Source organism: Polistes dominula, unplaced genomic scaffold (genome assembly GCF_049000335.1).
Source record: "Polistes dominula isolate Pdom_NZ unplaced genomic scaffold, Pdom_raw_medaka contig_82, whole genome shotgun sequence".
In the NCBI taxonomy this organism is placed as follows: Eukaryota; Metazoa; Arthropoda; class Insecta; order Hymenoptera; family Vespidae; genus Polistes; species Polistes dominula.
The window spans coordinates 4,237,501-4,254,266 of record NW_028301046.1 but is presented as its reverse complement, the minus strand read 5'-3'; the positions used below and the strand labels follow the sequence as shown (position 1 = coordinate 4,254,266).

At 33.3% G+C, this 16,766-nt stretch overlaps 1 protein-coding gene and 1 long non-coding RNA gene across 2 annotated transcripts in view; one reads left to right on the top strand and one right to left on the bottom strand.

Annotated features, from left to right (window-relative positions):
- The first annotated feature begins 461 nt into the window (after positions 1-461).
- mask (multiple ankyrin repeats single KH domain) overlaps positions 462-16,766 on the top strand; it is a 23,157-nt gene continuing 6,852 nt past the window's right edge. The window contains 22 exon segments of the mRNA XM_089175315.1: positions 462-1,024; positions 4,434-4,877; positions 5,494-5,641; positions 5,951-6,231; positions 6,411-6,696; positions 6,784-7,085; positions 7,172-7,387; positions 7,455-8,013; positions 8,016-8,293; positions 9,319-9,499; positions 9,590-10,155; positions 10,290-10,508; positions 11,874-12,087; positions 12,189-12,539; positions 12,674-13,009; positions 13,093-13,284; positions 13,423-13,788; positions 13,886-14,040; positions 14,114-14,289; positions 14,388-14,520; positions 14,750-15,492; positions 16,406-16,714. Coding sequence (XP_089031441.1) covers positions 821-1,024; positions 4,434-4,877; positions 5,494-5,641; positions 5,951-6,231; positions 6,411-6,696; positions 6,784-7,085; positions 7,172-7,387; positions 7,455-8,013; positions 8,016-8,293; positions 9,319-9,499; positions 9,590-10,155; positions 10,290-10,508; positions 11,874-12,087; positions 12,189-12,539; positions 12,674-13,009; positions 13,093-13,284; positions 13,423-13,788; positions 13,886-14,040; positions 14,114-14,289; positions 14,388-14,520; positions 14,750-15,492; positions 16,406-16,714 — 6,659 coding nt within the window. The 5' untranslated portion in view covers positions 462-820.
- On the bottom strand, positions 1,885-3,142 carry LOC149031643 (uncharacterized). Its single transcript, XR_016177540.1, has 2 exons — positions 2,681-3,142; positions 1,885-2,275 (listed from the first exon to the last, which is right to left on the bottom strand). It is a non-coding gene; the product is annotated as an uncharacterized LOC149031643 (long non-coding RNA).

Below are 16,766 nucleotides of genomic sequence, written 5' to 3'. Positions count from 1 at the left end.
AGATGGCGGACAAGAGATGCTACTTGACTTTTTAAACTAGAATATTCTACTACGAGAATTATTTTTTCTACATATTATTTCGTATATCTCGAAAAAAATCTAAAACAAGAGATAAAACGCATGAATGATACGAATAAATAAATCATAATTTCAGATAACTTAGATTGACGTAAAATACATAGTGAATTTAACGTTATATAATTAGTAATTATTGCGACTGTAATTATACATATATATAAAATATAATTTTCTTTTTTATAATTTATATTTCGTAAAAAAGAATATATCTCAGTAACTAATTATACTATATATTTTTCGAAAACAAATATTTCTTAAAAGTAATAAATAATTTGAGAAGAAAAATGATCATTAGGTCATTCGCTAAATATTTGCAGCTTAATGACATATATGACATATAATGATTGTGTATAATTTTTTAATCGAATTCTAAATAATATTAATAAATGCATACGTCTAACGATTATTTATATAAAGTTATTAGAATTCATATATCGTGAATATGAAATTAAATGTATAAGAAAAAAAATGAAATAGAAAAAGAGGAACAGTCATGAAAGCAAATTCAAAATTTCGCGCCAAGAGAAAGGCACTGTGACCCGTGGTATCATACCAAATCGCACGAACGGTTGAAAAGGCATCCGGGACTCTTGCTGTCGGCCATAGTGGAAATGGCGGGTGTTAGCTTACGTGAATGACGGCGACTGTGCTTGAGATTATCGTCAAAAAGCAAGTGTTCCGTGTGTGTTTCGCGACACGGAAGCGATAACTCAGTGTCATATGATTCATCTGGAAGGTAAAGATGCAGAATGTAGCACAAGGAACAACCTCGGATAGCCAAAATCACGAAAAATCAGCGAGCGTTCACCACGATACTGGGAAGACGTCGTCGACTCCCCAGTCCTCGAACTCTAGTCCCACCAAATCGGAAACCGAGACCTTTTCAGAATTGCAGCCACGCTTTATGACAGACTCGTCGGAGAGCGAAGAAGACAGCGTTTCAGAGGTAAACGCAAGACCAATTTATATTAAGGAATAATATCTTTATGAGACGAGTTGAGAAACAAGAAACATGGATGTGTATGAGTGTGCTAGAAAGAGTAAGAGAGATAGAGATAGAATTAAAAGAAAGAGAGAGAGCCCTTCCCTACATCGAGTCATCCGTTCGTGATCGCTAGACTTTCGACGAGCGCCTCTCATGGGACACGTCAATCGCGACGAGTCGCGCGCGTGCATTTCTACTTTGTTAACCAAAAATATGTCATCGTTTTTCTAGGAACAAAGCTTATATGTGTCTTCTTGCATTGCTGATAAAATGTTCCGCTTACAAGAATTTATTAAGAATTATTTTGCCAGGAACGTTTTTTTCGCGTTTTTGCGAGATCTCCCTTCACGTAGTGTAGTACGCATGTACTTATTTCTATTAGGTACGATCTCATTTCGATCCAATTATATATATATATAATATATATATGTATAATATGTACTTATGTATATATATATATATATATATATATATATATAGCGTTACAAAGCCTAATATATTGTGGTTAAAAACTTATTTAAAAGCGATTGCATTTAATATTCGGAATTCTGGGCATTTAATTCCATAGAAATTTTCTTATCGTCGATGCTGCTTACTAAGAGTCCATTGGGATCATTCTCATTTGACTTTGTATTTAGCATCGAATGCGTAGAGTATTCTTTCTTCAACAAATGCGGAATTACATGCCATTTATCTTACCTTGCTACCTTTGATCGGGGGTGAAAGGAAAGAGGAAGTAAATGATAGAGGAGGATAGATGAGCGAAACGATAGAAAAAAAGCTGGGGGTGGGGAGAAAGAGAGAGAGAGAGTGAATGAGTGAGTGAGTGAGTGAGTGAGTGAGTGAGTGAGTGAGTGAGTGAGTGAGTGAGTGAGTGAGTGAGTGAGAGAGAGAGAACGAAGGAAAGGAAGAGCGAAAGAACAAGCGAATAAGTAAGCGAACGAATAAATGATAAAAGAAATTCGCATAGAGAAGTTATATAATCTGAATGTATACGTTAATAGGTAGCGACGAACGTTAGTGAAGACTCAGTGCACAAGAGACAACTGCAAGTCTTCTCTGTTCTTGTAAAACGCGAAGACAATCCTTTGATACTTTCCTTCTCTCTTCTTATCCTCCATTATAACCGTCTACCTTTACCCCCTTTTCCTGCATCTCTGAAACTTGTCCTTCAGCATTTAAATACGTTACTCTCTTGAAGACAAAGAAAGGCTATAAAAATATTAAAAAATAATATGAAAAGTTGTGCATCATCACTATCGATAAACTATTCTTGTAGTTATATTATTGGTGCCATTCTGATGATTAAAATTCGTATGCCATCTCGTGTCTCTCTCTCTTATATATCCACATGCTGCAAGAGTGTGTATATACACACTCTTGTGTGTATATACACACGCCGCTTGAACTCTTAGTGGCATGCTGCATAACCATGCGCGTGCGCGCATTCGGTGTGCGTATGTGTGTGTAGTCTGACACATGCTCGCGATTGGAACTTGCTCTTTAACTGGATAGGGACGCGCGCGCTCGCGCTGTGTACGCGTGCGCGCACGCGCTCTATACGTAATATATAGTGATATGTATATATATAAGCAAGTAGTATCACTGCTATATAACCGTGTAGTATGTTGGGCGCCACCCAGCGGATTTCGTTTGTATTTTTCACGTTTGGTGCGTGTTCATGAAGGCTTGTCTGCTCGTTGCTATATTCCTCGCTCGCTCGGTCGCTTTCCTTTTTGTTGTTGAACGCGTGTGCGAGGAAATCCTAAAGAGCAAGACCACCATATTCTATAATCTACGATAAACCTTTACAGAATTTCGTCTTCTTTCTTTCTTTCCTGTTCTTCTTCCCCTCTGATCACCTTTCTATCCAGTCTTCTTCCTGTCTCCTCCTCTTTCCCCCTCCATCTCCTTTTCCTCCTTCTCCTCTCGAGCGCTCTATCGTTCTCTTGCCTCTCTTGCGCGATTTTAAGATCGTGTTCGTTATTAAAACAGAGTGGACAACAACGATTGGGAACGAATTAATACGCCTTAATCTATTTATTTTGGAACTGAGCAAAATACTAAGTTCTAGCATAGGTACGCATAAAATAGTAATTAATCGAGGAATTACTAGCTTTGTGTCTACTTTATGGAATGGCTGCACATATTATTCTTATATCCGTTTAGTTGCCAGGTTATTCTCATACTTTCACTCGCGAATTCCTTCCTCATTTTGAAGTATTATTCCTAACCGATTATCATTTAAACTACGAATGTTACTTTATTATATTGATGAAGTTAAGATGGACGAAGTACGCGTTTTAAACCCCTTCATTTACATTCCTCTCCGTTAATTTGACGTGGCCTTAATGCTATATATTTCTCATCTATACTATAAATAATTTATATCATTGCATTATTCTGATATTACATTTCGTTTTATTAAAGATTATAGTTATGTTATACGATTGTATATAAAAAGCGTTGATAGTTGCTGCTACAGGCGGAAATAACCTCAATTATTTTGGAACGTCACGTTTTCTAATCGTGTCAAAGCTTGATGATATACCACTCTATTTGAGTAATTTTACAATAAATCGTATTTCTCAATTTATTTTCATTATTCGGTTATGTTCTTAACTCTGATAAAAAATCAAATATGATTACTGTGTATTTTTTATAGGTTTTGTTGTAATTTATTTATCATGTAGAAATATAAATGTGTTCATTTAACACTTTATTTCTTGATATTTTATTTGGCTACATTTCATCGATATTTAGATATTTTTAATTAAACTTACATATTTTACCTTTATTATAAGTCATTTCTAAGCATTAGCAAGTAATATAAAGTTTGTATTTATTACCCTTTATTATTACTCTCACTGAAGTTAATCTACTTTTACGTACAGAGGTGTTTCTGTTGTATCTATAATCAAGTTATATCTGTTATTATATTCAGAATTAAGGTTATCTTTTTTGCATAGTTATCGGTCTTTATATATTATGCTTGTATTTTGTATTTATAATAATCTCTGTTCTTAACAATTCTTTTCTTTGCAATCAATGCATATTATTTTACTTTATAATTATGCTTGATATTATTTTATAAAAATTTACATATATAATTTTTCATTTATTTTTTAGTTTCAATCGAAGATTATATTATTTTTTGACTTGATAATTCATGTTTTTTAGTAAAGAATTATTTATTTTTTTTTTCAACACCAAATGGTTAACAAATGCAAAGAATTTTCTTATTTAGAGAAAAAACATTTATTTACATTGATACTCTTATTAATTTTAAATTATTACGTATTCAAAGTCGAAGTTGCTTTGTATGAATATAAATTATCTTTTAACGGTATTGTTTCTGTAATAATTATAGGTGGAGTGTTTTGCAATTGATCAAGTTGAGTTGGATGAAGATAATCATCTAGAATCATCAAAGTTTCTATTGAACCCAGAGGACCCCGAAAGGTCAGTAGATCCTGTAACTCAAGCGCGTTTGGAAGCTCTTCTGGAGGCAGCAGGTATAGGCAAATTGTCGTCAGGCGATGGGAAGCACTTGGCAGATCACGAGGTGCTCCGTCGTTTAACGTCTAGTGTTTCTTGCGCATTGGACGAAGCAGCAGCAGCATTAACGCGTATGCGTAGTGATAATCCACGTGCCCAAAACGAGAAGCGTTCGCTTGTGGAGGCCTGCACTGACGGCGACGTTGGTACAGTAAGAAAATTGCTGACAGAAGGTCGCAGTGTTCACGAAACAACAGAAGAAGGAGAGAGTTTACTCTCTCTTGCTTGTTCAGCTGGTTACTACGAGCTTGCTCAGGTTTGTCCTTTTGTTTTCTTGTTTTGTACTATGTTTCAGATTGACTTACATTAGAGAATAAATATATTTGTGTTGTTTATTCAAATATTATGAATTTTGTATGTATAAATTATTAATCATGTATATGCAATTTTAAGTATGCATGGTGTACCCAAATGTTATACGTGTGGATAAATATTTTACGGTACACGCGTCTAACATATAATTATGAGTTTATATTTTTATAATTAACAATTATTTTATTTCATGTTAATTTTTGAACAATTATATTAAGTATTATATATAAAAATAAAAATTGACACAAGACTAATATTAATAAAATAGTTATAAAATAGTAATATAATAAGAAAAATAATATAAGAAATCAGTGTAAACTAGGATAAAAATAAAAACATTGGTTTTAAATTTTGAGAAATATCAATTGTTATATAATAATAATAATAATAATCTTAATGCGATATTAGTTAAAATTTTGTGAGATATTAGACTTGGAATGCTAAATGTCATGTGAATATTTTTATCATTTTTACACAACTTTACTAGTATTATAAATAATTAATAATTAACAAAATTGTATTGCATATAATATGTATATATTATTATTTGTTTTATGCAGGTATTATTGGCAATGAATGCAAACGTAGAAGATCGTGGAATTAAAGGGGATTGTACCCCTCTTATGGAGGCTGCCAGTGCAGGCCATGTGGATATTGTAAGCTTACTCATAGCACATGGAGCTGATGTTAATGCTCAATCAACTTCAGGTAGAATAATATAATATATAATAAACAATTGTGTTATAGAATAACAATAAGTATGTTAAGATTTCAGTCATTTTATTATTATATCTGTGGAATGTAAAAGCAAGCAATTGGTGCAAGAAGCATTGACTTTATAAAATAATTTCAATTTTTAATCTATACGAATGATATAATTTATTTTATAATTCGATTATTAAATTATTTACATAGTAGTAAAATATATTTCTTATGAATGTTAATTTCTTTTTGTATTAGAAACAGTGAAGAAAATTATTTTCTATATTATATATGGACTCTTAATTATGTTTGAAGGTAACACACCTCTTATGTATGGATGTGCTGGTGGTCATGAGGAAGTTGTACGGGTATTATTAGAAGCAGGCGCCAATGTTGAAGATCATAACGAAAATGGCCATACACCTTTAATGGAAGCAGCCAGTGCCGGGCATGTTCCAGTTGCCAAAATTCTACTGGAACATGGCGCTGGCATTAATACTCATTCTAATGAATTCAAAGAATCTGCTTTAACATTGGCTTGTTATAAAGGACATCTCGAAATGGTGCGTTTCTTATTGGAAGCTGGAGCTGATCAGGTAAAAATTTGTTTCTACTTCTTTTAACAAGATTTTATGAATATACTTAATTTCACTTTTTTTATATATTTTATAAGTTATTTATAATACTACTTATGATATTGTTGTTGATTTATTGTTTATATAAATGCTCTATTTAATCTAATCTTAACTGCACATATATATAACGATGTTTTTAGGAGCATAAAACTGATGAAATGCACACTGCCCTTATGGAAGCATCTATGGATGGCCATGTAGAAGTAGCACGTTTACTTTTAGATTCCGGAGCTCAAGTAAATATGCCAACAGATAGTTTTGAATCACCATTAACTTTGGCAGCTTGTGGAGGCCATGTAGATCTTGCGATGCTACTTATTGAAAGAGGAGCGAATATTGAAGAAGTTAATGATGAGGGTTATACACCTTTAATGGAAGCTGCGCGAGAAGGTCATGAAGAAATGGTTGCATTACTTTTAAGTCAGGGTATGTCTTGGTTATGAGTAATAAATTAGATAATTATAATAGCATTGTTTTACAACAATATAAATTAAATTTAAAATTTACAAACAGGTGCAAACATCAACGCTCAGACAGAAGAAACTCAAGAAACAGCACTCACTTTAGCATGTTGCGGGGGTTTTTTGGAGGTAGCCGACTTTTTAATTAAAGCTGGAGCTGATGTTGAATTGGGTGCATCTACTCCTTTAATGGAAGCTGCACAAGAAGGACATTTAGATCTTGTTCGATACTTACTTGAATCTGCTGCCGATGTTCATGCTCAAACACAGACAGGAGATACAGCATTAACATATGCTTGTGAAAATGGTCATACTGATGTCGCTGATTTCTTATTACAATTTGGCGCTGACCTAGTACGTGTAACAATAATAAAAATCAAAAGTTTAGACAATTTAACATGCCTTATTATCAATACATCTATTTTTATCTATTTATCTAGGAACATGAATCTGAAGGAGGTAGAACTCCTCTAATGAAAGCTTGTAGAGCAGGTCATTTATGTACTGCTCAGTTTCTTATTTCCAAACATGCTGATGTCAATCGGCAAACAACAAACAATGATCATACTCCACTTTCATTAGCCTGTGCTGGAGGTCATTTACCCGTTGTTGAACTTCTTTTAGCACAATCTGCAGATCCATTTCACAGACTTAAGGTATACTTTATTTTTTTATCAAAGTTTTAACTTGTATTATTAATGATATTTTTACTTATTTTTTAAGGATAATTCTACCATGCTGATAGAAGCTGCGAAAGGTGGACACACTAGTGTTGTCCAACTTTTATTAGATTATCCTCATAGTATTATGATGACTGCACCTCATAATGCTGCTCCTGCCCCTATGTTAGTTCCCCAACAACAACAACAACAGCAACCACAGCAGCAACAGCAACAACAGCAACCGCAGCAGCAGCAGTTACAACAACCGCAGCAGTTACAACAACCGCAGCAGCAACAATCACAGCAACAACAACCACAACAGCAGCAGTTGCAGCAACAACAACTACAGCAACAGCAACTTCAACAGCAACACCAACTGCAACAGCAACAACTACAGCAGCAACAACTTCAACAACAGCAACTTCAACAACAACACCAACTGCAACAACAACAACAACATCAACTGCAACAACCGCAGCAACAACAGCAATTACAACAGCAAGTACGCAGCTCTACTCCTATTGCACCTACATTACAGGAACAACAGCAACAGCAGCAAGCTGGAGAACAATCACAAATTCAAAATCTTCAACCAAAACATAATACACAAAAGTCATTATTAAGAAAAATCGATCTGCAACTATAATACCAGATACAAGTCTTACTTCTGCTGAAGCACAGCAAGTTCGTTCTCAACCTGCAACAGAAACAATAGTTCCAACAAAGGATGATACCAATATTCTGGATAAAGGTAGCGGAGGGTTCAGTGGTGTGTCTGCATCAAACATCAGTTTGAGTCCTGCACCAGCACCAACCTCTGGATTGAATATCTCAGAAAGCAGAAAGAACATTCGACAAGAACAAATTCTACATAAGCAACACATCCTTGAAGAGTTGCAAGTAAATTTTTAATTGTTCTGTTTGCCATTAAAATTTGTTATAAGAATAGAAGCTACAGACCAAATCTTTACTATTTGGCAAATATTGGAGATAAAATGAGAATTTGATCAATTGGTATATCAATTTTATATTGATTTCCAAAAAGCATATGTTTTAATAAAATTGGAGAAAATGTTTGAAATTCTAATACGACATGGGATACAAAAAAACTGGATAACCTGGTTCAAGTTCGCTTAAAAAGGAACCAAGGGTATAATAAAAATAGGTAACAAAATGTTGGAAACTTTTAGCATTCATAGCTGGTTAAAACAGGGGAACGAACTGTCACCACTTTTGTTTAAATTAATACTGGAATTTGTTATTAAAGAACTGCAGAAATATAAAGATGGTCTGCAGCTGAATAGAACAAGACAACTGGTAACATATGTGGACGATATTGACTTGTTAGAAGATAATAAAGAGACTAGTTAATAATGCGAAAACCCTAATAGACAAAAAAGAATTGGGGCTTCAAATAAACGTGGAAAAAACCAAATATCACCGATAGAATTCAGAATTTGCAAAATATTGGAACCTTGATCATAAATCAGAGTTTTCTCCGTTCACTCGTTTCCTCATCACATTTTGCATCGAAAATTTTACGAAGAACTTTATTTTCGAAAACCCTAAATTTCTTTTCGTCCCGTAAAGTAAGCAACCACTTTTCATTACCATAAAGGACTACCGGTAGGATGATTGTCCTGTATGTCCTGATTTTTAAGCGCCTAGACAGCAACCGCGAGCTGAGTAATTTATTGATCGAATAAAAGCATGCATTGCCTAAATTAATTATTTTCTTAAGTTCTTCGTTAATTTCGTTCGTCTGGTTTATAATCGATCCTAAATACCCAAAATTACTGAACCGTTTAAAAATTTTATCTCGGATGACCAAAGTTCCAGGATTAAGCACATTCTGAAGTCTCTCGGTGACCATATATTTGGTATCGTGATACTATGTAACAAAATATTTTTTCTGTTTTAATTAGAGGGTAGAAAAGGAACTGCAAATCCAGGGAACAGGCCAGTTATTTAATGGTTCAAGAAATGCCAACGCACGATCTACTCAGCAACCACAAGCTCAACAGCAAGAATGTAATGACCCCGAAACTTTCATACCTAGTATGCTCAATATTGACTTACCAGCTCAACCAGCAACTGCATCTCATGGTATTAATTTTTTTTATTACTATTTATTAAAATATTTCATTTTTTTTTTTTAAATTGAATAAATATTAGATATATTCAATTTTTTCTAAGGTTTAGTATGCAATACAACTGGTTTGTCAGGAAGTTCATTAACGCATCCAGCAACGCCTGATGCAATGACTCTTTACAATATATTTCTCGAGGGAAAGAGAGTTGGCATGGCCAGTGCAATGAAAAAAGAATCTTTCTCTACAGCAAATAAATTTCCTACTTCTCCTCCATTATCTCTTGCTGCTACAATACCTTCAACATCAACAGTAACTGTGGTGACTTCTAATACATCTTCAACGACTACACCGAGCCCACCTAGTATTTCAACGCCGCCAACGGTTATGGCAATTTCGCAACCTATTACTGCTAGTAGTGATGTTAGCCAGAACACTGCAATTAGTGATCGCCCGAAAGCTAAACCTGTATCGAAGAAAGAAGGCAAAAATATTCGTAAAGCTACATCTAGTATGGCAGATGGGAAAATGCAACAACAATCGGCGACGTTGATTGCTGGCCTCCAGCAGCAATATCAGCAACAACAGCATCATCATACGTATCAAGTTCAGCAAGTGCACCAATTACAACAGCTAAATCAACAACTTCAATTGCAATTAGATCAAGTACAGGTTTGTAGTTTTTCTTTTTTTTTAGTTAACATTCTTAAACACTAAATTTTCAATATGATTAGAATAATTATTACATCGATGATGTATAAAAAAACAAACATAGAAGCTTTCATTACTTCATAAACTTCATATAGGTACAGCAACAGCAGCAGCAACCACAACAGCAAGTACAACTACAGCAACAACCTCAAGATCAACAACAGCAAGCACAACAGCAACCGCAAGCACAGCAACAACCGCAACAACAATCTCAACTAAGTAGCATTGTTGCTGGTAATGGAGGGGGAGTATTGTTGCCTACTCAATTGATGTCGCACCTACATTCTCCTCATTCGCATCATCTTCATAATCAGGTAAAATGTTTGTTTTCTTTTTTTATGAAGATGTCTTCTTCTAATTTTGTTTTATTAAATTCCAAAAATACTGACAGTGGTGTAGCGAACGTAAATCCAACGCATTTTTTTAATAAAATTTATTTATTTTGAAAGATTATTATTTTCTGAATTTAATTTCATAAATACTGTTTTAAATATGATTGCACATAAATTTTAAAAATTAAAGTTTCTTAATTTTTAATATCTAATATATTATTTTTTATGTACAGTAAAGAGCATAACTGAACCAATAACCACTAGTTTTGTATAAATCTTTATTTATTGCTAAGAATGTAAATGAATATTAAAAAATCAACATTATAGTAAGTTTTATTTCAGTTAGAAGTAACATCACTAATTTTTTCAATAATTAATGTCTCCTCATTTAGCACTTATAAACAAAATGGATTGACTCGGTTTTTCATCGGTCCGTAAAAGGAATGTTTTCGTGGAATATTTCAGCAGTATTTTTACATCTAGTAGTTTGATATGTTTACAAAATATATTTTTTTAACGTTTACGTCGTAACATTCAATTTCTCGCTATCAGTCAAACAGAAAAGTACGCAAATAAATTAAAGCAAATATGAAGGCAATTGCTTCTAAAGTAATTTCCTTTTTTAATGACGGCTTATTAACACGTCAGACAGCGAAAAATTGTATTAGTTAGTTGAGTGCGAAAAAATGTTAGTTAGTTGACAGTGCAGAGAATAGGAAAAAAATACTGTAAAAGTATGTTATTAAATGTTGGAGGAAGACCCAAAAAATTACACCGCAGGATAAACGAAGAATTATACGGTTTGTCATATCTGGTGAAACTTCAAGTGCCACCATGGCCGAAAAATTATTAAAAAAAGATACGAATTATCAAATAAGCAAATGGACAGCACAAAGAACCCTCAAAGGAGCTGAGTTTAGAATCATTAAGAAAAAAAGAAGCCGATGTTATCGAAGAAAAATATAAAGCTCCGTTTGGAATTTGCCAAAAAATATCAAAACTGGACAACTTCTGGATGGAAACGGGTTATTTGGTCAGACGAGACCAAAATTAATAGAATTTGCTCAGATGGCATGTCATTGTTCTGGATTCGTAAAAAAGAAAGGCTTAAACCACGACATGTAAAGTAAACGGTAAAATATGGAGGCGGATACCTAATGTTTTGGGGCCTTTGTCACATTAATTATTGAAAAAATTAGTGATGTTACTTCTAACTGAAATAAAACTTACTATAATGTTGATTTTTTAATATTCATTTACATTCTTAGCAATAAATAAAGATTTATACAAAACTAGTGGTTCAGTTATGCTCTTTACTATACTATAAAAATTTTTGGCTTTATCTAGCAAACAACATCTCAGCAGAATCTTCCAGAACCAACAGATCCTCAACTAACAAGATTACATAGAGATGGAGCTTGTCCATTCTTTGCTGCTGCTCAAAAAGCAAAAGCACTTTCTAACAACGAAAGAGTAATAAAACTTGAAGATGGAACTGATATTCCTCTTGATGATGCTTTTGAAATTTTCCGTTCCATTAGTTTTGATGATACGATCGATGGTAAATATTTTTAGTTTATTTTTTTTACATTCTATTTCTCAATAATTATGATTTTTTATGTTCTGTAATAAATTATATATGAAATTATGTTTACTCATTAGCAACCGAAGATCAAGAGAAACTCGAATTGAAGAAATTGGAGGTTTCCAATAGTAAGGAACAACAAAACCAACAGCAACTTGTACAAACTGCTCAAATAATTCGACAAATAACTCATCCTCAAGAATATTTTGGTGGTCCTGTACCTACTGTACCACCAGCTTCGTTACCTGCTTTACCATCTTTACAAGTGACAAGTGCTGGAGTGCAAATACAAGCAGACATAATTCATAGTCAAGTATTGAAAGCTCGACTTTACCAGGAAGGTTATCGCGATGGTCTTCAGTTTAGACAACAGCAGATTATTCACGATACATTTCAATCACAATTGTTACTGCAATCTTCTCAAATAAGTAAGTTTTTTAATTTACTTTTCATATTTACGCAGAATATATATATATATATATATATATATATATATATATATATATATATATTATGTGAATTAATAAAATATTTACATATTTATTTTACTTTTTATAAAAAGCATTTCCTACCCAAACACTACCAACAATTACTGGAGCAGCAGGAATAATGGATAATATGCCACATCAATCCAATGGTTATGTACAATCTACAGTTTGTACCACGAATCAAGTTCAGGTTGCCACCCAAACTCAAGCACCAGCAACGACCACCGTTGCAACTGTGATTCCTCCCGACAAAAAACAAGTTTATACAGCACCAACAACAGGTAAAGGGAAGAAAGCAAGATATCCGCTTCTTTCTCAGCAACAGTCTTGTCAACAACAAACAACTACTACTAGCCAGCAACAAACTCCTAACTTTCCAGCACAAAATTATCAATTAGATCCAGCAGCAGGTAATAAAAATTTGATCTTTTTTTAGTTTGAATTAAAATCTATCTTGTTTATTCACAATATCTTAATTTTGAATTTATTGTAGCTGCTGGTCAATATACAACAGGTGTTCCAGCGGTGAGTGGTTATGCTACCAATCAAGTACCACCAGTGCCATTTGGATGTATGGATGTAGATTCGGAAACTGATAGCAATCATGATACAGCGCTGACATTGGCATGTGCAGGTGGTCATGAAGAACTTGTTGAACTTCTTCTAAGTCGTGGCGCAGATATAGGTAAAATGTTAATAAATATATACGATCTTTATACAATTACACATAATATTATAAATTTATATCTTTTTCAAAAACATTTTTAGGATAATTAATACTGAATGAATATTGATTGATAAATTTCATATTTGAATGTTACAGAACATAGAGATAAAAAAGGTTTTACTCCGCTAATCTTAGCAGCCACTGCTGGTCATCAAAAAGTAGTCGAGATTCTTCTTAATCATGGAGCTGATATAGAAGCCCAATCTGAACGTACAAAGGATACACCTTTGTCACTTGCATGTAGCGGAGGAAGATACGAAGTGGTTGAACTTCTCCTTAATCGTAGTGCCAATAAAGAACATCGCAACGTTTCCGATTACACGCCATTGAGTCTTGCAGCATCTGGTGGCTATGTGAATATAATAAAGCTTCTTTTAAGCCATGGCGCCGAGATTAATTCTAGGACTGGTTCGAAATTGGGCATTTCTCCTCTTATGCTTGCTGCTATGAATGGTCATACTGGTATGCAATTTGAAAAATATATATTTAATATATAAATAAAGTAAAAATATATTTTGTCTCCATATACATAAATGCATAGATAAAATTTAAATTATAGCGGCGGTTAAATTACTTCTTGATATGGGCAGTGATATTAATGCACAGATAGAGACAAATCGTAATACTGCTTTAACACTCGCATGTTTTCAAGGAAGACATGAAGTTGTTAGTCTTTTACTTGATCGAAAAGCTAATGTGGAACATCGCGCTAAGGTAGATTTTTTTTACATATACTATGTATATATTATGCAGCATATTATAAAGCGTGAAATGTTTTAATGTATAGACGGGATTAACACCATTGATGGAAGCTGCTAGTGGAGGTTACGTCGAAGTAGGTCGTGTATTGCTTACCAAAGGCGCTGACGTTAACGCAACTCCTGTTCCATCCTCTCGCGATACTGCCCTTACAATTGCCGCTGACAAAGGTCACTGCCGTTTCGTAGAATTGTTACTATCCAGGTACTATTATTATATATATATTTTGTATTATTCCGTTTATTTTGGGATACGCTGAATATAATTTGATAGTAATTTAAAATATAAAATATATTTTTCAGAGGTACTCAGGTTGAAGTGAAGAATAAGAAAGGAAACAGCCCTTTATGGCTTGCTGCTAATGGAGGACATCTCAATGTAGTAGATTTATTGTACCATGCTGGCGCAGATATAGATTCTCAGGACAATCGTAAGGTAAAATAAACAGTTATTAATTTTTATAGGTGTATTCTCTATGAAAAGAAAGTATAGTAAAAAGAGAATTTAGTAGAAAGAATATTAAAGTATTCTGTAATGTATGCATAACGTATTGTATATTTATAAATAAGAAAAGATAAAGAAAAACAAAGGGAGAGAACAATATTTAATAAATTTTTAATTCTTGATCATTCATTTTCTTTTTTTATTTTGTTTGAATGTATAGGTATCGTGTTTAATGGCGGCATTTCGCAAAGGACATATTAAGGTGGTCAAGTGGATGGTAAATCATGTAACACAATTCCCGAGTGATCAGGACATGACTAGATACATAGCTACTATTAGCGACAAAGAGCTTTTAGAAAAGTGTCAAGAGTGTGTTAAAGTAATAAGAGCTGCAAAAGAAACTCAAGCTGCTAAAGCCAATAAAAATGCAACAATACTATTGGAGGAACTTGATATGGAAAAAACAAGAGAGGAATCGAAGAAAGCAGCTGCTGCTCGCAGACGTGAAAGAAAGAAAAAGAAGAAATTAGAGAAGAAAGAGGAAAGACGGAAACTTCACGAAGAAATTAAAAAACATGAATCAAATTATGATGAAAAAGATGAAAATGAGAAAAAATCCGTAGACGAGGAATGTGATAGAGCGGAGGATAGTGAGCACGAAGGCGGCGATAGTTGTGAAAGAGTAGATAGTGTACCTTCGCCTGTTAATAGAAGTCCGGAAGATCCTGATAGAGAGGAAGGTGATAGTGGTATTGATGCTAACAGTCAAGGTAGTTGTAGTAGTAATGATGTCAAGGCAAGAGAAAAAAAGAAAGATAAGAAAAAGAAAAAAAGCAATAGTCCAAGTAACAATGAAAAGGATACCTCTCCGCAACGGTCGTCTAAATCCATTATCACGCAAAATACTTCCTTACCTCAAAATACTGTAACACCTACTAAATCGCAAAATGCGTCTTCTGAAAAGTAAGTAAACATTACAAGTGCTCTAATTGTAATTTTATACACTCTTTAGATATAAAATATTTTTTATTTTAGTTTTTATTTACATAACTATTAAGGGGTAACACTACTCTAGAATTTTCAATAAATCAATTTTTTTTTTCTTAACTTAAAGTGTACTTTAGACATTTAAAAACAATATGCACTTGGTCCCGAAGCAAAAAAAATTTTTAAACATGGCGAAATCTTGGTTTTATCGAAGCCCCTCGAAGCATGCAATGATAATTTTTTACGCTTTAAACTTCAAACACGTTTTTCTCGAAACTACATTTTTTAAACTGGGTGGACTCATAACTAGAACATCATTCAAACGATTGACTTGAAATTTTAATGATAGTTTGATAATTATATTTTTTAGAGAAGTACGTAGCCGATTTTTGATTAAATGTAAATTTTTAATTTTATAAACAATTTTCAATATTTTTTTTTCGTCGAAAAGTCGATTTTTTTATTCAAAGTTGCGCCATTTTCACAGAATTTGATTTAGAAAAAAATCCCTACGTACTTCTCTAGATAATAGTACATATCAATACAATTAAGAATTTTTCTAGTTTTTTGTTCCAGGTTTCATAATTGTCAAGATATGAGTCCGCCCGTTTTAACCAAAAAAAAAAAGGATTTTGTTCAACCAAACAGCCGACACCCTTTGCTATCTAAATTCAACAAAAATTTTTTTTTTTACATAGTTCAATATATGATTAACCAACCTTCAAAAAAAGAAATCCTATTCCTTATTTAGTGTTCACAAAAAAAATTCCCAAATAAAGGCTTTTTTTTAAGCTCCTAGAGTAGTGTTACACCTTAATACTTTATAAACGATGAAATTTAATATTTTATATAAAATATTATGCTATATTATTATTTAACTTTTACGTAGAAGAAATTTGAGTAATGTCACCAGTGCAACCTCAACAACATCTTCATCGACTACAAATACAAGAACATCTGTCAATTGCGGAGAACGTAAATTGAAAGGACAATTGGTATTTGAGTCATCGAGACATCCAGCTGATAGAGAAGATTTTGAGGCCACTGGCAATGAAACTTATATACCTGGAAAAGGAAAAAAACCTTATAGTAATCAATATGACGGGGATTCATTAAACACGACTCTAAAAGCAACTAGTACCACTAGTCCAAAACAAGGTGGTAAACGCGAGGAAGGTTGGAAAGAAGTCGTACGCAAGTGAGTTATTTAAGATTACATTTCGTTATCAAATACTTATACCTCTCTACAT